The 27906-nt window shown below is 38.0% G+C and overlaps 1 protein-coding gene across 1 annotated transcript; it reads left to right on the top strand.

Moving 5' to 3' along the window:
• Window positions 1–72: 72 nt before the first annotated feature.
• Window positions 73–22989, top strand: MDH1 (malate dehydrogenase 1). The gene is made up of 9 exons (XM_059943238.1): window positions 73–181; window positions 5160–5258; window positions 6090–6186; window positions 8615–8790; window positions 10647–10769; window positions 19209–19385; window positions 19848–19961; window positions 21790–21879; window positions 22650–22989. The coding sequence occupies exons 1-9, from the start codon at window positions 179–181 to the stop codon at window positions 22773–22775; spliced, it is 1005 nt and encodes a 334-aa protein (XP_059799221.1). The 5' UTR covers window positions 73–178; the 3' UTR covers window positions 22776–22989.
• The last annotated feature ends 4917 nt before the right edge of the window (window positions 22990–27906 follow it).

The raw sequence follows: 27906 nt of genomic DNA, 5'->3' as shown, positions 1-27906 counted from the left end.
GATTGCGCCAGAACCAGGGCTGCTTAAACTACAGTTCCCAGAGGGCTCCGCGGTCGGGAGCCGAGCCTTTTCTTTCCAACACCACTCGCCTTTTCGGAGTTGGTTCTGCGATAGAGGTGACCCGACTCCCTGAAGCTCATTTTGCAGGTGCAGAGAAGTGTCCGTGCAGTTCCCAGTCATGGTGAGTGTGGGCCCCTGCATGCTGCCCACCTCCGGCCTTCGCGCCCGTGTGTGGATTTTCTTGCGTTTGAAGGACTATTGGGGGAAGGCTGTGCAAGGGATTGTCCTTCGCGCCCTTTGGAAAGCCCCGACTCATCTTCTGGGGACTGTCGCAGGGACCCGGTAATTGGGAAGGGGTTGATTTACAGCTGGGGGTTCTTAGAAGGACTTTAGAGACATCGCTGTCCTTGGAGAGGCGCGATCTCAGTCCTTCTGCATGTTGGGGGTACAAAATACGAAGCTGCGGATTTTCTCCAAAGCACGGTATAGGGGTTTGATAAGGACGATAAGGTTTGAAGTGGGAGGGGGTGTTGGACCCTAACCTCTTTTTCTCCTCTTAAGCCCACAGTGTTTTTAAGGGCTTTTGTCAAAGCCCTTGAAAGCAGAAGGCCTTCACTGCAAAGGTAGTGCTTACCAGATGCTCGGGATTGCGATCTACGTTTTCGGGAGAAGTGTTTCCGCCATATCTAATTTCACGAAATGTTATTTAAAACCTGTTCATTGATCTCCTTTTGTCGTACCTGGACATGTTGCAGTGACGGCGCCCCTAGCCAAATAATTAGTGCATTTTTTTTTACTGATCTGTGTGTTAGGAATTCTAGAACCACTACTTTTAAATGTTACACAATAAAACCATTGTGTCACGAAGCTTTGGATACCAAGATATGGATATCTTGTCTCTGCTGAAAGGGAGAAGGGAGGTTGGTGAGGGTACTGACGTAGGAATAATCAGCATGCTGTTTGAAGGTGACATTTGACATCAAACTGAGAGAAATTGCTTCAGTACTTGTATTTGTAGTTGAAACTGTTTTTCCTCTGTTATTTCAAAATACTAAAATGAGTGGGGAATGTGGGGAAATATTTGAAGGAATTGGAACATTTCCAGAACCTGAAAAGACGTGTTTTCAGGGCAAGGGGATTACTTCTTCCACCTTCATAAGGGAGCCAGTGGGGACAGCTTCTAATTCTCAGTAAGTGTTAAACCTAGGTTTCCTACTTATTTTGTCAGATAACATAATTAGTCATTTAAATGATGGTTTCAGTGGTTTCTGAGCTAGTAATCTTAGCAAGAAAGCAGAGGTACTTATTATCAGAGAACCTCAGACTTAATAATTTTAAAACTGGATGGAACCTTTTAAAACAAACATCTTGGCCATCTTAAAATTGAGTTTATTGAAACCCAAAAAGAATGTGATCTGCTCAAGGTCATACAACAGTTTGCCCCCAAGGATCTCACATACTTTCCATCTTACCATATTGTATCATTCAGACACATATCAAGTCATTCTGAAAATTTATTTTTAGTTGCTGAGGTTCTGGATGAAGATACAAGCTCATACTGCAAATACAAACTAAACTATGTATCAGCATTTATATTACTTGATGGTTTTACAATGAGAATATTGTAATTCTATAATTGGAAGGGAATTTGGAAATTATTTCCTCTAATCTTAAAACATAACCTGGTGAGGTCAAATTATTTTCCCAAGGTCACAGAAAGCTCCTGGGCCCCCATTCTTGCTTTGTTTTTCTACACAGTATATCAAGCCAGGCCTCACCCCAGGAAGGTCACTCCAGCACCAAATAATGTCCATGAGGAAGAACCCTCCTGCCAGTTTGCTGAAACTGATGGCAAATTCTCACATGACTCAATCTCCTTGCCTCCTCAGGAGAGTGTGTGAACAATCACTGAGTTAGAAAAGAGCCATCTTTTGTAAGCTATTAAAATCAGGTTTTTTTCAAGGAGTCAATTCTTTCCTTGTGTCCATAGGGAATGACAAGCAAGAATAAACTGTATGAAGGAATCTGAATACTGTTTGTCTTTTATATTACAGAAATATATATAAATGAGAAAGTAAAAAAGGAACACATGGGTCTTTCTGTAGAATAACAGAAGGAACACTTAAATTCAAGCTTTACAACTGAGACTTGAACACATGCCCAAGACAGAGCCTGCATCTGCACGAAGGTCATTAGTGCCCTGCCAAGAGCAAAGACATTCCTTCCTTGGATCTTGGCAAACTGCCCAGATATCTAAACAAAGAATAGTAACCTATCTTCACACTGTAACGTTGTAAAAATGTCAGTGGGAATCTCTCACCCTCCTGCTTTTCAACTGTAACGTTGCAAAGAGCAGACAGAACCAAATAGGCACTTCTTTCCTGTTTCATCACCAGACATTCAGACACTAGGCTTCATACTACTCTTAACAAGATGGAATCACCTACCTGTGAAAATAATTTGCTCAGTGATAGAGAAGAAGGAAACTGCTCAGGTGTAATTCGTGCCTGTTCATTAGTTGCCCACAACCCCTTCACTAGGGACTGTGGTACTTTGAACCCATTTTTTTAGTAGCTAAAATAAATGCCTAAAATTGACTGTTCTTTTCTGACCATCTACCTGACTTTCTGGGAGGTTAAGCTTTACAGATAGTAATATTTACTTTTCCCCTCATTGCTTATCGTAGCTTGCTTTCATTGAAGTAGCATGTGTTTATGCTTTTCTTAACTCTTACTTTCCTTCATTCAACAAATCCTTGTTGAATGCTATATGGGAGTGCAAATTTGAGTCAGAGGCAGACTGTTCTCCCGGAAGTTTCACAGTCTAGTGGAGAGTAACAGCCACAGGCTACAAGAGTCCTTAGAGGAAAAACCTGAGACCTATAATTATAGTGCTTGCTACATACTGTTCTTACTGCTTTGTATGTTAACTCTCTCAATCCTTATGACTACCTTATTTGTTAGGTAGCTGCTATTATTATCTCCACTTTACTATGGAGAAACAATACAGTAACTTGCCCAAGAACATAAAGCTGAGTTGAGGAATCAGGATTTGAACCACAAAGTCTGGCTCTAGAGGCCATCTCTTTTAACTGTCACACTCTACTGCCTCTCTAGCCCCCTGTTTTAAAAAATTGGCTTATCCTCTTGTTTCTTGCATATGGTTCACTAATGGAGTCTCTGGCCTAAAATAGTACAAGTTATGTAATAAAAGAAGACTTTCATTAGAACTACTGACATAAATAATTTTGCTAACCATAGCTGGAACTATTGTCATTATTTCCAGCCTTCTCAATGCAAGTATATATGAATAAAACAATTTTTTAAAGCATGTTGGGTTTGCTTCCAAACAATTCTTTTACGTTTCCAAGGTTTTGATAGTAATTTTACAAGACCCAGCAAATATTTGAGCTTTAGCAAATGTTTGAGCTCTAACTACATGCCAGGCATTGTTCTAGGCAGCTGGGATACAACAGTAAATAAAGTAGACAAAGCCCCTGTCCTTAAAGAGCTTGCATTCTAAAGAGGGAGGGGGAATCATTTCTTCCTCTGTTTCTTTTTCCTCACCTGCTATACTTCAAGGAAAGAGGGGAAAATGACAGAATTTAAAACATGTAAAGACCATGTGATAGAAAATAAATATATACAATAACAGTGCTCTTTATAAACCTAAAGTCTATTTGGGAACATAAATAAATATGTATTGTATTAAAATTGGATTATTGGGGGAATTATCGTATTTTGTATATTTAGAGATATTAAAGCATAGGGGGAAGTTGGTGAAGGGTATGGGCAAGAAACCCAGAAGGTCAGGAAGAAACTCTCCATAGTTTTTTCCCTTTTTCTCCACTCTCACCCTGGTCACCTCTCTGAAGAAGAAACACATACATAGTCTGCTGTGTTCAGATGCATTTCTCCACAAGAGTTGACACTTTCCTGAGATTTTTCTTCCTCTGAATTCTATGGGTACCAGATTGCTAAGTGCTGCTGACCTCCAGAGGTTAGGGTTTGAAGGTTAGAAGGACCTTTTCAGGTCATAGTCTCCTTCTATCCTAGAAGCATGACCCCTCTCTAAGAGGGAATTCTAAATATAAAGAAATCTAATCCCCTATCCCCAGTCACTTCAGCCACTTCTCTAGTGTGGGTAACTATAGAGGTGACACAGAGTGGAAGTACATTTACCCATCATTGTCAGAGAAAGGAACAATTCCCTTGATTGAATTTTTCCATCTAATTAAACTTACCCATTAAGTTTCCAGGCATTTTTGTTCAGCTCTTTTTAACAGAAATATTTCTATCTTTTTAATTCTCTGAGCTTAATTTAACTTATTTTTAATGACTTAGGGTCGTCACTTTGAATGTTACATATATTTTTTGTCCATATGTTCATATTTTATTCAGGGTCTATAAGATGACTTCCATCTATTATAACTAATATGTTCTTTGTACTTTTTCCACTTCCTCCCCTTTAATATTAATTTTCCCTTAAAATCAGGTTGTCAACTGTTACCACACGTTGCTACTGTTATTTATTACTTAATGCTAAAATTTTTTACAATCCAGATATTATCATTTTTTCATTTTTATTTCTCCTTAAATAAAAAATATAGGCTTATTTTTCTTCCCCCAAGTAGTTAAGTTGAATCACGATTAATAGTTTTATAAAAACTTTCTGGCTCCTTCTAAAGGGAAATTTTTAACCGCTATTACTCCTCTTCCTGGTATGAAAGATTCTTTTCAGCAGAAGGGAGTGGGGGATTTGCATAAGAGGATTTGTAAGGTTCTAGTGGCCGCCAGGGTTTGTATCATCACATAATGCACATCAACATCGTTAGGCCTATTTTAGTGGTAAAATATCCTAAAAAAGATGGATAAGATTTTGTAAGTAAATCCAAGATAGCAGGGAGAGTTAAATAACACCACATAAATATGCAGGCAAAGGACACATGTTCCAGAAGTTGCTTAGTTGCTTTGTGCATGCTGTGTTTACTGGGACAAGTCTGGGATAAACGTCTTCTACTAAGCCAGATGCGAAGAGTCTTTAAAATTTTACATTATCTTTTAAAGTATGTGGTTGTCTTATTATAGAGAAAATTCTGAATATCTTTAGGGTAAAATAGCATTTTTTAATAAGGTGTTAATGGGTCTCTTTCATTACAGTCTGAACCAATCCGAGTCCTTGTGACTGGAGCAGCTGGTCAAATTGCTTATTCACTGCTATACAGTATTGGAAATGGATCTGTCTTCGGTAAAGACCAGGTAGGGGCAAGTGTCTGTAAATCTTAAGTAAAAGTAAGAACATTTTCAATAAAACCCAGTATTTAGTTGCAAAGAGATGTTTAAATGGTAAAGGAATGGATAATCCCAACGAATGTACTAGGCACACGGCTATAAGTGGAATCTGGTAGCTTATTTTTATGCACCCCTCTGGGCATTGAAAATGCTTTGCAAATTAGAACTATTCCACCTACTGTTAAGTTGACTTGGTGCAGCCAGCAGGTATAATGACAGTAACTGTTAGGGAGAGTCTCGTGGGAGAGAAAGTTGCTGAATCAGCACTTTCTTGTTCATAAATGGTCTTAAGACCCAAAAGAGTTGGACAGGCAAATAGGCTTCCCAGTTTGAAGCAGGCACCCCCTATTCCAGCAGGTCTGATTAATGTACACTAAAATCCTTTCGTACAGTATTCATTTATCCATTCTCTTCACCCATGGATATCAAGTTCTTCCTTCATGCCAGATACTGTGCTTAGCTTTCTGTGAAATGAAATTAGGTATACAGCCATCAACAACAAGAGCAAGGTTGTGACATGTCACTTCAACTTGATATTTCTTCCATGTACTCCTTTAAAATTCAGTAATGGTGATTCCTCTTACTGTGTCTGTTAGCAAACCATTGCTGGTTTTATAGCATTCCTTTTTAAAGGACACCTGATGTTAGACAACTGACTTCTTAAAATAATTATGACTAATTAATGGGAATTATACACATATACACACCAATTAGCAAAAACTCTGTGAAAGGACTTTTTCTGTGACTAAATGACATAACCTACACTGACAGATGCTGTCCTTGCTATTTATTTGGCAGCCTATCATTCTCGTGCTGTTGGATATTACTCCCATGATGGGCGTCCTGGATGGTGTCCTGATGGAGCTGCAAGACTGTGCCCTTCCCCTCCTGAAAGGTGAGTTGGGGAGTGGAGGAGAAAGGGATTTTATAGTATTTTACATCTTTAAAAAGCAGATTTTAGAGTTTTGTTAACTGGCCTCTCAATTAGAAATTATTTCATAAAAAGTTTTTGTTTTTTGAACTACAACTACTTGTTAAGATATATACCAAGAATAAATAAGGGTAAAAGTGTGAAATAACCTGTATAAGATAAAAGATTATACTTTTTTCCCAACATGCCTATATGTAATTTATTTTACCAATTAAGTATAATATTGCACAAGGGTTATCCACCTGAGATTGTCCACACTGTGTTATTATTTAAATTCTATTTAAATAGTAATAGTAGTGTCCTGTAATGGAGAACTTTTTCAATGCTAAATGATGTTTTCCAGAACCATATGCTGCTTGGGGACTAGAAATTGGTTGGTCCCCATATATAGTCCTACCCCATCTGCCAGTTGTCAGGTTAAGATATAATATAAATTGTTCTAATCATATACTACATGGTTTCAGAAAGCCTACAAGAGTTCTGCTAAGAGCCTTTGAGCCTCAATGAACAAGTAACAAATGTAAGACAAGTCCTAAATTTGGTTGAAAGGTTCATTAAAATATTAGGTCAGGTTGTAAACTAATTTGAATATTTTTCTTTAGCTATACCTTCATCATCTTTTTTGGGGTGAGGGAGGGTAAGGATTAATTAATAATACTCTCAAAGAGGATTGCACAAATCAAAAATGTAAATATGCCCAAGAGAAACAATGCTCAGAATTCATATATCTGTTCAATAAACATTTAGTAGAAGGAATACTCTGCCATCTCAATCATTTGGTTGCTTAGTTATGTAAGAGAATGCATTACCCTGTCCAAGCTGTTCTGCTGGCTCCCTTTCCTCACCCACTGTTTCCAAATCAACCCCCTCTGTTGCTTTTTCCATTTTTATTCTGTTCTCTACAGAGTTCTCTTTGCTCGCTCTAGTGGGCCCAGGTTACAGTTGGCTTGTCCTTGGTCAGTTGTGAATATGATCGGAAGGGAAGGTTCAGCAGATAAAGGTGCATGGCTGGGAAGAAGATGGATATTTTTTCTCCAGCTGGTGCTCTTATGTATACTTATCTGGGGACTTACAGAAGCCTGACTGACCCAAGTTCCTGGTCTAAAAATTTTATCAGTGACAACACTGTATCCTGATTGTCTTAGTACCTTTGGGCTGCTATAACAAAAATACCATAGACTGAGTGGTTTATAAACAAAAGAAATTATTTCTTACAGTTCTGGAGGCTGGGAAGTCAGAAATCAAAGAGCCAATAGATTGGGTGTCTGGTGAGAGCCCAATTCCTGGTTCACAGACAGCCATCTTCTCACTGTGTCCTCACATGGCAAAAGGGGTGAGGGAGCTCTCTGAGGCCTCTTCTATAAGGGCACTAATCCCAATTCGTGAGGGCTCCCCCTCATGACCTAATCACTTCCCAAAGGACCTACCTCCTAATACTATCACACTGGGAATTAGATTTCAACATATGAATTTTATGTGGACACAAGCATTCAGTCTATAGCACATGGCCTTTTTAATATAGTCACCAAAAGAAAGCCATGATATATAGCTGACACTTCAACAACTCAGGGCTTAGTGGTGCCAGTCTTCCCTGCAGTGGAAAATCCGAGTACAATTTATAGTTGGCCCTCTGTTCACAGATCCTCTGTATCCACAGGTTCAACCAACCTCAGATTGTACAGTACTGTAATATTTACTGTGGGAAAAAAATCCACATATAACTGGTCCTGCACAGTTCAAACCTGTGTTATTCAAGGGTCAACTATGTTCTTCAATCAAAAAACAGGTGGTGTATTGGACTGACACTGCAGCACAGTGGTTGAAATCTGGACCAATCTTGACTTGAATTATAGCCCCACTCCTTTTTGATAGGCAGCTAATTAATCTCTTTAAGCCTCATTGTCTTCATGTGTAAAATGTTAAAATTAAATTTGACAAAAGAAATCTCTTAGTGTTATTCCTTGCAAAAACTCCTCAATAAGCATTGTTTTAATTTGATTCATATCTTAGAATTAAAGTAATTATAACTTAAAGGTTAGGTGATTTAGTTTCTCTTTTGTGTTATCTGTGGTAATTAATGTGAATAATTAATGTTGCCTTGAAAGTTACCTTGCATCATTATAAAAGATAAAAGCTATAGAGTTTTGGAATTAAGATAATTATTGAAATAGGAAAAGCAAAATAAATGTATTGACATTTCTGCTGATGTTATGGTTGTTGAATTAATATATTGCCTTTCTTTTTTTAGGCCCCTAAAACTTTGATCAATGTGATTTGTAAGAGTAAACATTTGCTACAAAGTGAAAGAGTTACTGGGTAGATTCAGTATGAAAAAGAAAACCTCAGACTTTGGCGTTTAAGTAGCTCTGCATATTTATTGCCATGTTCACAGATGTCATCGCAACAGATAAAGAAGAGATTGCCTTCAAAGACCTGGATGTGGCCATTCTTGTGGGCTCCATGCCAAGAAGGGATGGCATGGAGAGGAAAGATTTACTCAAAGCAAATGTGAAAATCTTCAAATGCCAGGGTGCAGCCTTGGACAAATATGCCAAGAAGTCAGTTAAGGTGACCAATGCAGTATTTTATTGGGTTTTTCATTATCAGCATTTGAAACCTCTGCTTTCAACATTTAAGTGAAAATGAAAGTATTTGCCTTTTTTTTCCCCCAGTTCTGTGCGATGGTCAGTAAATACAGATACAGAGTTTTGCTCAATTAGCCCTCCCTTTCTGGGTTTTGTTCATATAGTGTAGAAATCTGTATTCTGAGGGGCTCAAAGATATTCTGCCTATTACCATGACATGGAGATTTAATATTAGTTTGTAAACCTATAGAGAAGGCACAGAACTTTCTGGTGCCTTTTAGCTGTGTGGGACTATTTGTTCAGACATTTGGATTTGTGTTTGTGATTGTGAAGGGAGATGGCTATAAGCTGTTTGTTCTTAGTCACAGGAGGTAGGGGCTTCTGAATGCTCACTTTGTCTCAGTCCAGAGGAATTTCGATATGTTCGTCTCTTGAGGTGTTGAGTCGGTATGACTTCCTATTCTGTCTCTTTGTGTTCAACCTATTTATTTTGTTTTCTAAATTTGTGTTATTATTACAGTAAAGCCTCCTTTTACCAATTAAGTATCAGTTACCTAGAACTTAATTGTCATAGCAAAAGGGCTTGCTAGTTAGAGATTTTTCTGATTTTGATACACTTCTTCCACCCAATTCTGAATTCAAAGAAAGGTAAAAGAAAATTTTATAAGGTTTTTTAATGTTGCCATTTATAATGTTCTATCTTCTATAATACTTCATAGACACCTGAATTTTTGCTTTCTGCAGATTTTATTTCAAATAGTTAACTTTTATTTTCTGTAGTCATTAACAGAAAATAATAGAAATGAGTTGGGTAGAAATCCCCAGGTCTCTTAGTAAAAAAATTACAAGGTTGCTTGGAGTTATAGTACTACTTGCATAGTAATTGCCTCTCAGCCAAAAGTGTCTTTCTTGGGGGAAATATACACCGACACTGGAGTAGTTAGGGATAGCAGAGTATCATATCTACAGCTTGCTCTCAAATAGGCCAAAAAAAAGACTAAGGGCAGTGTGTGTGTGTGTGTGTGTGTGTGTGTGTGTGTGTGTGCATGCACACGTGCACAGAAAGTGAAAGAGATGGGGCAAATTAGAGAATCGGTACAAGTAACGTGGGAGTTAGTCTTTATAATATGCTTACAGCTTTTCTGTAAGTTTGATATAATTTCACAGTAAGTTTTTTTTATCATTTTATTAAAGATTTTTAAGACTTGTAAAAAATGTTCATGTATACATTTTCCAATGCTGTATTGTAATTCACTGCATCCTATACCTACCCCCTCCAAAAAAAAAAAAAAAAAAGCCTGAAGTGCTTTCTCCTACAGATTGATTCAATGGGTGTGAAATGGTGGGACCTGGTATTTTAGCAACTAACCCAGTTAATTCTTAGGATTAGGCAAGACTGAGAAACACTTTTCATTCATAAGGGCAAATGATTGTCCTAAAGTAAACTTCTCAAGTAGAATTTATTTCTTGGACTACTTTTATAAGGAGGAAAACTTTTATGATTGAATTGAACTCTGAGATAGAGCCCTAGGTTACTAGTTTTTTATGGCAACTAGATAAATGCTGTCTCTGTTTCGGCAGAAAACAAAATGACTTGTGTACATAACGGTGGTTTTAGTAAATGTTTTCAGTAGTCGCACCAAATACTAACAAGGGGGAAAAGTTATTAGAACGGAGGATAGAAACCTACTAGAAACTAGAAACTGCAATAATAACTATACGTATTTAGCTCACACAAACTTGATAAGAAGGCTACGTGTTACATGTCAGTCATATTCTAAGTCGGTTTAGTTAATCAGTTACGGTCTGTAGCTCTGCTATGCCTCGCGTACCTCCTAGGTTATCGTGGTGGGAAACCCGGCCAACACCAACTGCCTGACTGCCTCCAAGTCGGCACCGTCCATCCCCAAGGAGAACTTCAGTTGCTTGACTCGTCTGGATCACAACCGAGCTAAAGCTCAGGTAAGAAAGATGCGTTTTCAAATCTTATGAATGTTCAACTTTAAACCCTTTTTCTCTCACTTTTAAAGTAGCTGAATCATAGTTTGTGCTTTTTTCTTGTTGTTTTGTTTTAGTAGGAAGCTATTCCAATTTGTTAGGACATCTTTAAACCTAATCTCTTAAAGCAGCTGAACTTCGTACTTAATTTTCTCAACTATAATTTCATTTCCTAGCTTTAATTACATATCATTGCTAATGTCCTCTTAGTACAGTGGTTAAAAATTAGTCAGTAGTATAGATAATTCACATGACAGCACACAAATTATTTTTGTCAGATATATAGGAGATTATAATAGAAAAACTTGAGCTTTGTGTATTATATGTGGTTCTGCTTTTTTCCCTACTGCTAAGCAATCGAATTTGATTTTAATTTAATTTCATTTTCATTTTTATATCCTCATACTCTACATGTTTCCATAAAATTTCTTAGTTTTCAATACTTAGTAGCTAAATTTTAATTGTTATCCAGTTTCCTTATCCCTTGGAGCCTTAGATAAATATGCTAAGGGGTCAGTGACCAGGGTATTAACAATAGCTTTTTTTAAATTAGAGACCTTGCCACTCATCTGTGCTAGTTTCCTAGGCTTTCTCAAATCTAGACAATCCCAGTGCCCTTAGATGTCATGACAAAGTTCTAGTTCTTGGACATAACCTCTTTCCTTTTCCCTAGCATCTTTCTGGCCATCCTCCTTATCCACAGCTCATCTGCTAGATAGGTCTATGAATTTAGTTCTTTCTTCTCTAGAGAAGACAACATTGTTGAGTTTCAAGAAAACTATTTTTACCAAATGATGGTGTGAGGTCTAAGTTGAAAACTGTTACCAGATTCAATGGGCCCATCACTTGGGGTGCATCGCCAGTGAACATACCAAGTACTTTCAGTCAAAGCAGAAGTGTTTATTCCTTGTGACAAGTAAGGAAACAGGTAGATAGCTCTCAAAGCACTGTCTCTCCAAATAACCAGATCAGGGACATTTTAAGCTAAGGGTACATGTATATTCATGAAAGGGCGAGTGTAATCTTCAATGCAAAGGTGGAGTTCTAGATGCACTTGCGCAGTACAACAACATGCTCAAACATACATGCCTTGCATGTTCAAAAATGGCAGAAATTCCAGCCCTTGGGGTGGAGATTTTAGCATTAAAATGAGGCAAAGGTCACCCTAGGTTGACAAAATCCAGGAACCTAGTTGCGTGAAATCACAAGGGTCAGCAAAGGCTCATTCCTTAGGCTCCAGTTAATCTGGTGGCTGAGTGCTTGAGGGGTTTTGGACACTGCAAAACAGCTCAAGAATGTGTTTCAGGCTGATCTTTACCTTTGAAATAGGACAGAACAGGGAGTCTTTATAACTGATTTGTTATCTTTGCTATGGTTACTTCTCATGCCTAATAACAGTTGTTTGTTCTTGCATTCTTTGTTCTTTCTAAAATCATTAATTACTGAGACCTATTTTTTGTTTCCACATGAACACCTAGGAGGTCATAGTTCACCTTTCTCCCAATCTCCTTAGAACAGAAGGGTTCTGAAATTCACACTCTAGTTCTTAACCTAAGCTTGTCTAGTGCATGTTGCAGTTTCTCTTATTGCCCAGTATTCTACTCCTGCAAGACATGACATACTCTGGTTTAACCCCATACCTTCCTTATTACTGTGTGGCTAACAAAACTACTGCTTTAAACTAAGAGCTTTCAGCTCTGGAGGGCCCAGTGAAGGAGAAAAGTGTTCACATTTAAGTTTCTACACTAAGCTGAATGCTTTACATCTGACTTGTCATTTACTTCTCATAGTAGCCATATGAGATATCTGTTATTACTACTGTTTTACAGATAAGAAATGTGAAGCCCAGAAAGGTCAGGGAACCTGCTCAGAGTCACACAGCTAGTAAATGACAGAGTCAGTAAAAGGGTCTGCCTGACTCCAGACCCTCATGTGTGTTCTTACAAAATGGGATCAAGTGACCTAATCCATTCACTAGCTCTGTGACCCTGAGAAAGTATATTCAAGCTATAAAATGGGATAATAATTGAATCTACCTCAGATGGTAGTTATGTGAACTAAATGAGATAAGATCTATGTTAAGACCTTATCCTGGTGCCTGTCACATAGCAAAAGGTTGGCTGCTATAGTTATTATTGATGATGACGATGATGATTAAGCGAGATATAACCAAGGTTTGAGAAGAGTCACACCTCAGAAATCTCTCAGTTAATTTAGAAGGTCTTTGGATAACAAGCTTAAATTGCAAATATTTCCTGAGAGGCTTTGGACTGTGAGCTGGGTCTTTTTCCTTGTTATTTAGCCAGTGTCCAGGGGCTGGGAAGAAATGGGAGTTTGTTTAAATGCCTGGAGGCTGGATATTGGGGTACTGTAGAACAGTTACGAAGGAAAAGATGATCATCATAGTTGTTGCATCTGTGGACTCTGGATTACCAGATGGCAATTCACTTAGTTACAACAGGAAGAAAGAGCTAAAATGATGACACCGACAAATTTCCATCTTTGCTGTTTGACCTGAGGCCTTGGTGGAGGCAGGCATTGGAAAATTCTGCTTCCAGAAGTACAGCTAAATAATACTTTGTCCCAGTGCCTGCAACAGTTTTCCTTGCGGGGTGAAAGTCTGAGTGAGGAAAGAAGGAGCCATCTCATCATACTTTGACTTTGGCATGTGTTCCAGCATGCAATTCTGGTACAGTGAATGCTGTTAGAAGTTTCCTCCTCCTGTAGAGGCCATTAATCCAGTGAGAAAAGTAACAAACCCAAAGATTAATTTTTCTTACATGAATGGATACTAGTCTTACATAATTTATTTTGGAAATCAGAGCTCCTAGCTACCTAGTGACTGTTTATCACCTGCAGAAATCCCCTGTGTATTTGCAGACCAGAGCTACATATGTTGTCTGCTGACCGGGTAATTTGGCAATGAAACCAGTTAGGTGGTATCAGAGAGAAGAAAATTACTAGAGCTGGAGAATGAATCAAAACCTGTTTAACAGATCTGTGTGACAGACGTGAAAGTGTCTGAAGGAGTAAGGAACTGCTAGCCTAGGTACATGGTAGTTTAGACTAGCTCTGACATGCATGATATTCTCAGAAACTATATATGCTGGGTGCAAAGTACTGGCCTTTGCTATCCAGACAGAAGTGGATTAGCTCAGGAGATCTAAAGAATAAGAGGAGGTGGCCAATAGGACACAGGAAGTAAGGGGAGCCTCCTGTAGGGAGGATAGGCCTGCGGGCAGTTTGTCCTCACTGTACTTTGGAGCAGCTGAAACTGACATTCAGCAGAGTTATGGTTTCTAAGTTCTTGATAATATACATCTTGGCTCACTTACCCCAGTATAAATATTCCTTTTTCTCAATGATGCCAGCTAAATATAAGTGAGGACAGTTCTTTGCAAGTCCTTTCAGGTCATGGCACACACAGAAAATGGTACTCATTGCACAGCACACCACTCTACCCCAACCGCTAAGCAGATCAGTAGCTGGGTACCCCAGAAACCAACCATGCAACTAATTTGTGAAGATTGATATGGTAGTTAATAGTCCTAATACTTGCAGAACTCTAAATGAAGCAGGGTTTAGATCAGAAGTGATTTTAAATGTCAGGAACAAAGAATTTTAAGTTATTTTTAAAATCTATTTGAGGACTTAAGAAATGAGTCTCGACTTATTTTAAGGGTCAGTGAAAGTAGGCACAACTTGCTTCTTACTTGACTGAATAAATTACCGTGAAGATGAGTCAAGGCATTGCAAACATTTTAGGTAATGGCTTTTTTAATCTTCATTCTTTTTGGTTGGTTGGTTGTCATTTTATTTTTTACTCTTTAATTTGGAATATTTATAGACTTAGAAGAAGTTGCAGAAATAGTACAGAGAATCCCATGTACCCATCACCCACTTCCCCCAGTGGTGACATCTTACATAACTATAGAGAATTATCAAAACTAGGAAATCGACTAAACTACACCCAACACTGTTAACTAGCTTTACTCAGATTTCTGCAGTTTTTGTATGTCTTTATGGATGATCCTATGACATTTAATCATATATATAGATTACTATAACCACCATAGTTTCAAGAAACAGAACTGTACCATCACCCACAAAAGAAGTCCTACTCACGTTGCCTCTTTATAGTTACACGCTCCCTCTCCTTTCCTAAACTCTGACAACCATTTGTCTGTTATCCAACTCTGTACTTTGGTCATTTCGAGAATGTTTTAAAAATAGAATTGTGCAGTAAGTAACCTTTTGACACTGTTTTTTTTTTTTTCCACTGAGTTTAATGCCTTTAATATCCATCCAAGTTGTTACATGTATCAGTAGTTCATTCCTTTTTATTGTTATTCCATTTATTTATTTAATTGTATGAATGTACCACAGTTGGTGTTGGAGGACGGAGGGAACAAAAAGTGCCCACCAAACTGAGAAGGTATCTTGAGACCTTAAAATGAGGCAGGCAGCTCCATATAACCAATGGATCAGTTTATTATAGGGTGACTTACTCACAGGGTGGGATCAGGATCAGGTGGACAGTGACCCAGAAGCATTTGCAGCTGCGCTTCCTACCACAGAGGGACCATGGGGACGATTCTATAGGGTATGGGGGTAGGTGCTTTGAAACAGGACATGCATTTCTAAGTTAAGATTTATGAATGGATAACTAGTCTCGTGGGTGCCAGGAATATGTCAAGGAAGGTTTTCATCATTGTTTGGGGACCAGCAGAGCATAGAGGCTACCTGGTCCTAATGTTTATTGAACAGTATCTATTAACTACAAAGCCCTTGATGTGATTCACTTCACAGGTCAGTTTTAAAGGATAGAAGAAACTGTAAGGGCCCGAGATGGCGTCAGTTATGCTAATAGCCATACTTTGTTTAACCATTCTTGAAGGACTTTTGAGCTGTTTCCAGTTTGGGGCTATTGGTATCCTTGTTTTTAAAATTTCGTTAAAATATCCGAGTGTATTCCCTTTGCTATATGGTGAATACACAACCAGAGCTTTGATGCAGTGCTGCTGTTATTTATGTGTGCAAAAGCTGTGGATTCTGGTACAACTATTTTTTTCTCTCATTCTTATTTAACATAAAGGAAAGAAAAATCACTCACAATGTCACCCTAATACATCAGCTTTTTAAAACATTTTTCCAAAACCTTCTCTTCTAGATCATTATAAATTCTGCTATCTAATTAGGAACAAATTACAGGCATACTTTAGAGATATTGTGGGCTTGGTTCCAGACTACTGCAATAAAGCAAATATCAGGATAAAGCAAGTCAATGAATTTTTTGGTTTCCCAGTGCATATAAAAGTTGTATTTGAAGTTGTATTTGTACTGTAGTCTATTAAGTATGCAATAGCATTATGTCTAAAAAATATGTACATACCTTAATTTAAAAAGGCTTTATTGCTAAAAGAAAAACAAATGCTAACCATCATCTGAGCCTTCAGCAAGTCCTAATCTTTTTGCTGACTGGGGGGAGGTCTTGCCTCCATGGTGATGCTGTTGACTGATCAGGGTGGTGGTTGCTGAAGGCTGGGGTGCCCGTGGCAATTTCTTAAAATAAGACCACAGTGAAGTTCACCATATTGATTGACTCTTCCTTTCACAAATGATTTCTCTGTAGCATACAATGCTCTGTGATAGCATTTTACCCAGAGTAGAACTAATTTCAAAATTGGGAGTTACACCTCTCAAACCCTGCCACTGCTTTATCAACTAAGTTTATATAATACTCTAAATCCTTTCTTGTCATTTCAACAATCTTCACGGCGTCTTCACTGGGAGTAGATTCCATCTCAAGAAACTACTTTCTTCACTCATCGTAAGAAGCAGCTCCTCATGCATTAAAGTTTTATTGTGAGATTGCAGCAATTCAGTCCCATATTCAAGCTCCACTTCTAGTTTTAGTTCTCTTGCTATTTCCACCATATCTGCAGTCACTTCCTCCAATGAATGTTGGCAGTTTGCCCTCTTCCCAGGAATCACAAATGTTCTTAATGGCATCTCAAATGATGAATCCTTTCCAGAAGGTTTTCAATTGACTTTGCCCAGATCCATAAGAGGAATCACTATCTCTGGAAGCTATAGCCTTATGCAGTGTATTTCTTAAATCATAAGACCTGAAAGTCAGAATGAGTCCTTGGTCCATGGGCTGAAGAATGGATGTTGTGTTAGCAGGCACATTATCCATTGGAGCTGTTGGTGACCAGGTGCATAGTCAATGAGCAGTAATATTTTGAAGGGAATCTTTGTTTCTGAGCCCTGGGTTTCAACAGTGAATATTTCAACAGGTTTAAAATATTCAGCAACCATGTTGTCAACAGATATGGTGTCATCCAGGGTTTGTTGTGCCATTGATGGAACTCAGGCAGAGTAGATTAGGCAGAATTCTTAACGGCCCTAGAATTCTCAGAATGGTAAGTGAGCGTTAGCTTCAGCTGAAAGTCACCAGCTGCATTAGCCCCTAACAAGAGAGTCAGCCTGTCCTTTGAAGCTTTAAAGCCTTGAAGCCAGGCATTGACTTCTCCCCCATAGCTTTGAAGATCCTAGATGATATCTTCTTCCAATAGAAGGCTGTTCATCTACATTGAAAATCTGTTACTTAGTGTAGCCACCTTCATTAATTATCTTAGCTAAATCTTCTGCCTAACTTGCTGCAGCCTCTATATCAGCACTTGCTGCTTCACCTTGCACTTTTATGTTGTGAAGACAGTATCTCTCCTTAAACCTCATGAACCAACCTCTGCTAGCTTCAGACTTTTCTTCTGTAGCTTCCTCACCTTTCTCAACCTTCACAGAATTGAAGAGAGTTAGAGTCTTGCTCTGGATTAGGCTCTGGCTTAAGGGAATGTTGTGGCTCGTTTGATCATTGTGGCTGGTTTGATCGTCTATCCGGACCATTAAAACTTTCTCCATATCAGCAATAAGGTTGTTTCACTTTCTTATCATTCGTGTGTTCACTGGAGTAGCACTTTTAATTTCTTTTAAGAACTTTTCCTTGGCTTTCACAACTTGGCTGTTTGGCCTAGCTTTCAGCTTATCTTGCTTTCAGCCTTCCTCACTAAACTTAATTATTTCTAGCTTTTGACTTAAAGTGAGGGATGTGCAACTCTTCCATTCATTTGAAGACTTAGAGGCCACCGTAGGGTTATTAATTGGCCTAAATTCAGTATTGTTTGTGTCTCAGGGAATAGGGCAACCCAAAGGAGAGGGAGAAAGAAAGGGGAACAGCTAGTCAGAGGAGCAGTCAGAACACACACAACGTTTATTGATAAGTTCACTGTTATATGTGAGCAGGGTTCATGGTACCCCAAAACAATTACAATAGTAACATCAAGGGTCATTGATCACAGATCACCATAACAAATATAATAATAATGAAAAAGTTTGAAATATTGTGAAAACTACCAAAGTGTGACACAGAGACATGAAGTGAGCAAATGCTGTTGGAAAAGTGGTGCTGGTAGACTTGCTCAACACAGGGTTGCCACAAACTTTCAATTTGCAAAAACACAGTATCTGTGAAGTGCAATAAAGTGAAGCACAAGAGGAGGTATGCCTGTATACATCCAACTAACCATAATTTCTTTTCTGCCCATTACCTTATCAAGTGATTAACAAAATAAGCAAGGTGATTTTATTTAGATCTTTCAAAACATAACTTTAACCCTTTCTGGTACCACTGTACTATATAACATAATTGATGTTCATGTGACTACAAAGCATGCAGGATCCTGAAGTGCTTTCTGAACCTACAGCTAGAGATTGTTACTTCTGTTACAGTTTTAGTATTATATATATTTTGTATTTAAACTCTTAACTTCAGTTTTCTAATCTATAAAATGAGGACAGCCATACTTTGGTATTTGAGTCCCTTCTAACTCCAAAATTTTATATTTAGGATTATTTGAAAATTACTTAATTTATATAGGTATAGATTAAAAGCTTCATCTAAATATAGAGAAAGTATCTAAATACCTGACTGGTCAGAAATGCTGAGGCGTCATCTCCAAGTATTAACAACAAAGCAAAGGTTACATTACGTATTCAAGCAATATTAACCTCTTGCTTGGTGTTTTATATTTTATAAATCTACAATACAAATAAGTCATTCATAAACTGTAAGATGATCCTTACTCTTAAGCATTTTACTTAAATATTGTACCCTATAATGTTTCAGGCTCAGTGTTTGTTTACACTATTAAACTCTTTTGGGAAACTACCAAGTGATAAAATTTGTGGGTTTTGTTTGTTTGTTTCCAAATTAGAATAACTCTTGTGTTCCCTTGAAGTTTCAGAGGCTTTTTATCTTAAGGACATTTGTCAAATGCGTCACAATTTGAAATTTTTAAAAAAAATTTGTCTAAGTAATATATTTATTTTCTATTGAACTAGATTGCTATTAAACTTGGTGTGATTTCTGATGATGTAAAGAATGTTATCATCTGGGGAAACCATTCCTCAACTCAGTATCCAGATGTCAACCATGCCAAGGTGAAACTGCAAGGAAAGGAAGTTGGTGTTTATGAAGCTCTGAAAGATGACAGCTGGCTCAAGGGAGAATTCATCACGGTGAGAAAAATCCGGGAGCTCTCTTCACAGCCAAGCATCAAGAACTCTTGAGAGACACACCACATTACTGACCTGAGTGTGTCCCCAAGGGGTGGTGGGAGGAAACTCAAGGACAGCAGGCCTTTGATGAGTGCATATTTTCTTTGGGGGTCATACTAAGGCAGTCATAATCCAATCTGATCTATTGTGTAGCAGTCAAGATTGATTGTTAAAGTGGGAAAAACTAGATGCCCTCTAGTCATCCAGCTATCTTATAGAGATCTGTTTCTTTGTATGAAGTGTGGTAAAACTTTCTGTGCAGGTTTATAGTTTTCACTTTTCAGGAAGACTGGTGCTTCTAAGTGAAATAGGTTAGTAAGGTCAACATGGGGTAGTTGAGTGATTTTGGAGGGGACACATTAAGCTATGGTTTCAGCCTTTCACCCCAGGAATAACACTGCTGTCTCTGCCTGCCCCACCCAGACTGTGCAGCAGCGCGGTGCTGCTGTCATCAAGGCTCGAAAACTGTCCAGTGCAATGTCTGCTGCGAAAGCCATCTGTGACCACGTCAGAGACATCTGGTTTGGAACCCCAGAGGTGAGAATTCAGTGAATTGCACAGGCCACTCTTTTATTTTTGTCCTTTAATGCTATAATGTAAAAAAAAAAAAAAAAACAGCCTTGCAGTCGGGCCAGTTAGGTTCACATTCCACCTCAGCTGCTGACTAGCTGAGTAACCTTGGGAAAGTTGCGTAACCTTTCTGAGCTGTTTTATCATCTTTTACATGGCATATAACTCACAGGGTTGTGAGGGTAATGAGATGAAATATGGAAAGCACCTAGCACACATGGTAGAGGTGACTTTTTTTTCTTCTTAAAACCTATATTGGGCCTAAAAATTTTGGGGGAAAACATAGGCAGAACACTCTGTGACATAAATCACAGCAAGATCCTTTTTGACCCACCTCCTAGAGAAATGGAAATAAAAACAAAAATAAATAAATTAAAAAAATATTTTGCACAGCAAAGGAAACCATAAACAGGACGAAAAGACAACCCTCAGAATGGGAGAAAATATTTGCAAACGAAGCAACTAACAAAGGATGAACCTCCAAAATATACAAGCAGCTCATGCAGCTCAATATCAAAAAAAAAACAAACCCAATCCAAAAATGGGCAGAAGACCTAACTAGACATTTCTCCAGAGAAGATATACAGATTGCCAACAAACACATGAAAGAATGCTCAACCTCACTAATCATTAGAGAAATGCAAATCAAAACTACAATGAGGTATCACCTCACACCAGTCAGAATGGCCATCATCAAAAAATCTACAAAGAATAAATGCTAGAGAGGGTGTGGAGAAAAGGGAACCCTCTTGCACTGTTGGTGGGAAAGTAAATTTATACAGCCACTATGGAGAACAGTATGGAGGTTCCTTAAAAAACTAAAAATAGAACTACCATATGACCCATCAATCCCACTACTGGGCATATACCCTGAGAAAACCATAATGCAAAAAGAGTCATGTACCACAATGTTCATTGCAGCACTATTTACAGTAGCCAGGACATGGAAGCAACCTAAGTGTCCATCGACAGATGAATGGATAAAGAAGATGTGGCACATATATACAATGGAATATTACTCAGCCATAAAAAGAAACAAAATTGAGTTATTTGTAGTGAGGTGGATGGACCTAGAGTCTGTCATACAGAGTGAAGTAAGTCAGAAAGAGAAAAACAAATACCATATGCTAACACATATATATGGAATCTAAAAAAAAATGGTTCTGAAGAACCTAGGGGCAGGACAGGAGTAAAGATGCAGATGTAGAGAATGGACTTGAGGACATGGGGAGGGGAAAGCGTAAGTTGGGAGGAACTGAGAGAGTAACATTGACATATATACACTACCAAATGTAAAATAGATAGCTAGTGGGAAGCAGCTGCATAGCACAGGGAGATCAGCTCAGTGCTTTGTGACCACCTAGAGGGGTGGCATAAGGAGGGTGGGAAGGAGATGCAAGAGAGAGAGGATATGGGGATATACGTATGCATATAGCTGATTCACTTTGTTATAAAGCAGAAACTAACACAACATTGTAAAGCTATTATACTCCAATAAAGATGTTAAAAAAATAAAAAACCTATATTGGGCCATAGCTTCCTCATTTATAAAATGAGAGTTATGTTTCTGTAGCCTACTTCACACATAGATTGGAAGAGTGGAACAAGATAATAACCGTGAAAGTTGCCTGATTGCGGAAGTGCCTGATAATGGTTCCTTACACAGTAATGAAGTTATGCACATAGTAAGAACGTGTCACCTGGTTTAATTTTGTTAGTTCATGTGTCAGTTGGTTATGTAAACTAATCCCTTAGCACCATGAGAATGTAAAACATTGTTATTTGTTATTTTCAGGGAGAGTTTGTTTCCATGGGCATCATCTCTGATGGTAACTCCTACGGTATTCCTGATGATCTGCTTTACTCGTTCCCTGTTACAATCAAGGTAAGGTATTTTGGGTTATTTACCTCTGTCCTCTACTGGGAAAGCAGTTGTGTGTTTTTATTAATAATGGTATAATTTAGTCTAGAAAGTTGTTCCTTTACTAAATTAGACATTTTTCTCAGCTTTAAAATCATGTGAAGCACAACTTCAGGTCACTAAAAGGTTGAAATTAATCTGGAAAGCAAGTTGCAACTCTCCCCACCAGACACATTTTGTTATTATGCTTCTAATATTGGATATCTACAAATATTCTATTACTTCTAAATGAAGCAATGGTTCTAAGTATTGTTGCTTTGTATTATAACTGTACTAAAGTCAGTCATTTTTTATGTTTCCTGATTAAAGCCTCATTTAAAGATTTTTTCTAGATTCAATGAGTTTCAGATTCAAGTGTTGAGTTTTCATCAGAATTATCTGTTAAGATCTGGATTTTGATTTGCTTCTTTAGAATCACACTTTAAAACATACTTCTCTAGATTAAGTTCAAACTAAGTTGTTGCTTGCTGGAACATCAATTCTAGTTTAATGATAAATCTCTTGGGACTTCCCTGGTGGTCTAGTGGTTAAGACATCACCTTCCAGTGCAGGGGGTGTGGGTTGGATCCCTGGTCAGGGAGCTAAGATCCCACATGCCTCACGACCAAAAAACCAAAGCATAAAATAGAAGCAATATAGTAACAAATCCAATGAAGACCTTAAAAGTGGTCCACCTCAAAAAAATCTTAAAAAAATAAATTATAAATCTCTTATTTGCAATTATTTTCTAACAGGATAAGACCTGGAAGGTTGTTGAAGGTCTCCCTATTAATGATTTCTCACGTGAGAAGATGGATCTTACTGCAAAGGAACTGGCAGAAGAAAAAGAAACTGCGTTTGAATTTCTTGCCTCTGCCTGACTAGACAATCATTTCCGTGTTACTAAATGCCCCAAAGCTGAAGAATCTAAATGTCGTCTTTGACTCTAGCACCAAATAATAATAATGCTATACTTAAATTACTTGTGGAAAAACAACACACTTTAAAGATTGTGTGCTTCTTGGTACAAATTTGTGACAGTTCATCATCATGCTGTTAGTGCTGCATTCTAAAATAAATATATATTCAAATGAAGATGATTCAGACTCTAATTTCTGGATAATATTTTGTTTCTATTCAGAAAACAATCTTGCATGTTTCCCAGCTTGCCTAAGGGGTTATGATTTTTAAAAAAAAAACAGAAAGTAAAGATAGAAAGAAAAGATAGAAAATGTTACAAGGTAAAGCATAATTCTCTCATATTTAAATAGGATAGGAAAATCCACCTCGTGAATCAATCTACTCCAGAATATAATTTTAAACATTACCTACATTAGGCAATTAAACACATCATATACTTTAAATCTTAATTTATGCTTTGTGGATAATTTGCTTTTAACATTAGCTGTTAAATAGGCTGCAGATAATATTCTGTTAACAGTTTAATGCCATTGATGATATTAGAACCATCATTTTCATGACAGAAGAGAGAGGTAGTTAGTCTTCCCTTGAGGTATTCCTCTATAGCAGACAAGGATTCATTTACACTCCATAACTGGTAAATGCCACTGAAATTTATGCTAGTAGGAATATTCTTAATCTAAGTGTATTACTGGAAACATGCTGTTGTTCGAAAAAACTAGCCTTTTTTTTCCAAAATCCATGAGGATAGGAGACATCTATCTTTTCATCCATGTCGTTAACTCTGTACATAAAAGATACTCAATATCATAAATCTCTCAGGGCCTAATACAGTGTTCATGGGTGCCCAAATATGTGGCTGGGTTTGTTACTTAAAATCACCTATATTGGGGCTTCCCTGGTGGTGCAGTGGTTAAGAATCTGCCTGCCAATGCAGGGGACACAGATTCGAGCCCTGGTCTGGGAAGATCCCACGTGCCACAGAGCAACTAAGCCCGTGTGCCATAACTACTGAGCCTGTGCTCTAGAGCCTGCAAGCCACAGCTACTGAGCCCACATGCCACAACTACTGAAGCCCATGCGCCTAGAGCCCGTGCTCCGCAACAAGAGAAGCCACCACAATGAGAAGCCCGCGCACCACAACGAAGAGTAGCCCCCGCTTGCCACAACTAGAGAAAGCCTGTGCGCAGCAACGAAGACCCAATGCAGCCAAAAATAAATAAATTTATTTATTTAAAAAAAATTACCTATATCATGACCTCAATATTTCATATGTAGAAAAGAAAAAAGCGAGTGAAAAATGCTTTTAGGATTGTTATTAGATATATAAAAATTTTCACATAGCATTTTTAAAAATTTATACAAGTAAAGTACGAATGTGGCAAACACACCCTTCTGTACTCTGCATGTGACACTGGGATTGGGACTCTGAAAACATTTCTTTACCAGCTGCTCCTTGTTAAAATCTGACCATAAAGGGTACTAGAGGGAGACTAGAAGGCTGAGGAAGAAGGAAAGACATGCTCCTGCTCCTCCATGTTGTCTTTCTCTAGCATTACCTTCTCTTGACTTTATAGAGAAGCCAGAAAAGAAGAACACAAATGAGTCAAACATATCTTTAAAACAGCAGTTAAGTGGAAGCACAAAGACAAAATTATTTCATGTGGAATTAAAAAGAAAATGCTACATGAAGTGTGTGAGTATAAAAGTTATAAGAGCTAGGAGACACAACTGGAAGATACAGTATAAAGAAAATTAAATTTATTCAATAATGTGTTCACCTCTATCATCCATATTTTTAAAATTTATTTATTTATTTTTGGCTGAATTGGGTCTTCGTTGCGCGCAGGCTTTCTCTAGTTGCGGCAAGCGGGGACAACTCTTCATTGTGTGCGGGCTTCTCATTGCTGTGGCTTCTTTTGTTGCGGAGTGCAGGCTCTAGGTGCGCGGGCTTCAGTAGTTGTGGCACGTGGGCTCAGTAGCTGTGGCTCGCGGGCTCTAGAGCACAGGCCAGTAGTTGTGGCGCACGGGCTTAGCTGTTCCGCAGCATGTGGGATCTTCCCAGACCAGGGCTCAAACCCGTGTCCCCTGCATTGGCAGGCGGATTCTTAACCACTGCGCCACCAGGGAAGCCCTATCATCCATTTTTATATACTGGCCTATTATTTGATTCTGTAAATTAACCTCACCCAACTCCTTAAAATCAGGGATGACATAAACAAATGAAATGATAGTACATTTGAGAAAGAGCTGGTAGATTCAGATTGAGAGATCTTTCAGTAGAAAAAATTTCTCACCAACTGTGCTTTTGAAACATAGCTTTGTGTTGAATAGATTCACCTTGTGAAATTGATTATTCTTTATGCTATTCACTTCTGTCACCTTAACTAAGAAAATAAAGCATTTTATTGCCTCCTCTCTTCATGGACAGAGTCCAGGCCCAGGAAATTGTGCCCCTAAGAAGCGTGATAATTTGTGAAGAGCCCATGCCTTTCATAATCATTTTACTAGAACTTGAGGAAATTCACATGGGTGAAGTATAGAGCAAAAGACAGTACATGTTAACAAATAATGTTGGATTCAAAAACTTTCTAGAAAAGTTACAATCTGAATAAAATAAACCTTAGGAGAGAATTGGCCTCTAAACATCCTTACACTGGTAATGTTTCCTAAACAACAAAGAAAGATGGTCAGCAAAAGCTTTTTTAAAAAAATAAAATACAATGGATTGTTTTTAATTATAAGAAACCATAGGGACTTCCCTGGCAGTCCAGTGGTTAAGACTTCACCTTCCAACGCTGGGGGTGCAGATTCGATCCCTGGTCAGGGAGCTAAGATCCCACATGGCTCACAGCCAAAAAACCAAAACATAAAACAGAAGCAATATTGTAACAAATGCAATAAAGACTTTAAAAATGGTCCACATCAAAAATAAATAAATAAATAACAACAACCTTGGGGGAAAAAAAAAAGAAACCATAAAGAAGGAGGACAGAGCAGAAGCAAGAAAAACTACAATCCTGCAGCCTGTGGAACAAAAACCACATTCACAGAAAGATAGACAAGATGAAAAGGCAGAGGGCTATATACCAGATGAAGGAACAAGATAAAACCCCAGAAAAACAACTAAATGAAGTGGAGATAGGCAACCTTCCAGAAAAAGAATTCAGAATAATGATAGTGAAGATGATCCAGGACCTCGGAATAAGAATGCAGGCAAAGATCGCGAAGATGCAAGAAATGTTTAACAAAGACCTAGAAGAATTAAAGAACAAACAAACAGAGTGAGCAATAAAATAACTGAAATGAAAACTACACTAGAAGGAATCAATAGCAGAATAACTGAGGCAGAAGAACGGATAAGTGACCTGGAAGACAGAATGGTGGAATTCACTGCTGCGGAACACACTAAAGAAAAGAGAATGAAAAGAAATGAAGACAGCCTAAGAGACCTCTGGGACAATATTAAACGCAACAACATTCGCATTATAGGGGTCCCAGAAGGAGAAGAGAGAGAGAAAGGACCAGAGAAAATATTTGAAGAGATTATAGTTGAAAACTTCCCTAACATGGGAAAGGAAATAGCCACCCAAGTCCAGGAAGCACAGAGAGTCCCATACAGGATAAACCCAAGGAGAAACACGCCGAGACACATAGTAATCAAATTGGCAAAAATTAAAGACAAAGAAAAATTATTGAAAGCAGCAAGGGAAAAGCAACAAATAACATACAAGGGAACTCCCATAAGGTTAACAGCTGATTTCTCAGCAGAAACTCTACAAGCCAGAAGGGAGTGGCATGATATACTTAAAGTGATGAAAGGGAAGAACCTACAACCAAGATTACTCTACCCGGCAAGGATCTCATTCAGATTTGATGGAGAAATCAAAAGCTTTACAGACAAGCAAAAGCTAAGAGAATTCAGCACCACCAAACCAGCTCTACAACAAATGCTAAAGGAACTTCTCTAAGTGGGAAACACAAGAGAAGAAAAGGACCTACAAAAACAAACCCAAAACAATTAAGAAAATGGTCATAGGAACATACATATCGATAATTACCTTAAACGTGAATGGATTAAATGCTCCAACCAAAAGACACAGGCTTGCTGCATGGATACAAAAACAAGACCCATATATGTGCTGTCTACAAGAGACCCACTTCAGACCTAGGGACACATACAGACTGAAGGTGAGGGGATGGAAAAAGATATTCCATGCAAATGGAAATCAAAAGAAAGCTGGAGTAGCTATACTCATATCAGATAAAATAGACTTTAAAATAAAGAATGTTACAAGAGAAAAGGAAGGACACTACATAATGATCAAGGGATCAATCCAAGAAGAAGATATAACAATTATAAATATACATGCACCCAACATAGGAGCACCTCAATACATAAGGCAACTGCTAACAGATATAAGAGGAAATCGACAGTAACACAATAATAGTGGGGAACTTTAACACCTCACTTACACCAATGGACAGATCATCCAAAATGAAAATAAATAAGGAAACAGAAGCTTTAAATGACACAATAGACCAGATAGATTTAATTGATATTTATAGGACATTCCATCCAAAAACAGCAGATTACACTTTCTTCTCAAGTGTGCATGGAACATTCTCCAGGATAGATCACATCTTGGGTCACAAATCAAGCCTCAGTAAATTTAAGAAAATTGAAATCATATCAAGCATCTTTTCTGACCACAACGCTATGAGATTAGAAATCATATTAACATATGATCATCTCAATAGATGCAGAAAAAGCTTTTGACAAAATTCAACACCCATTTATGATAAAAACTCTCCAGAAAGTGGGCATAGAGGGAACCTACCTCAACATAATCAAGGCCATATATGACAAACCCACAGCAAACATCATTCTCAATGGTGAAAAACCGAAAGCATTTCCTCTAAGATCAGGAACGAGACAAGGATGTCCACTCTCACCACTATTATTCAACATAGTTTTGGAAGTCCTAGCCACGGCAATCAGAGAAGAAAAAGAAATAAAAGGAATACAAATTGGAAAAGAAGAGGTAAAACTGTCACTGTTTGCAGATGACATGATAGTATACATAGAGA

The sequence above is a fragment of the Balaenoptera ricei genome, chromosome 13 (assembly GCF_028023285.1).
Source record: "Balaenoptera ricei isolate mBalRic1 chromosome 13, mBalRic1.hap2, whole genome shotgun sequence".
Lineage (NCBI taxonomy): Eukaryota > Metazoa > Chordata > Mammalia > Artiodactyla > Balaenopteridae > Balaenoptera > Balaenoptera ricei.
The sequence above is the reverse complement of the archived record's forward strand: the minus strand, read 5'-3'. Positions and strand labels throughout refer to the sequence as shown.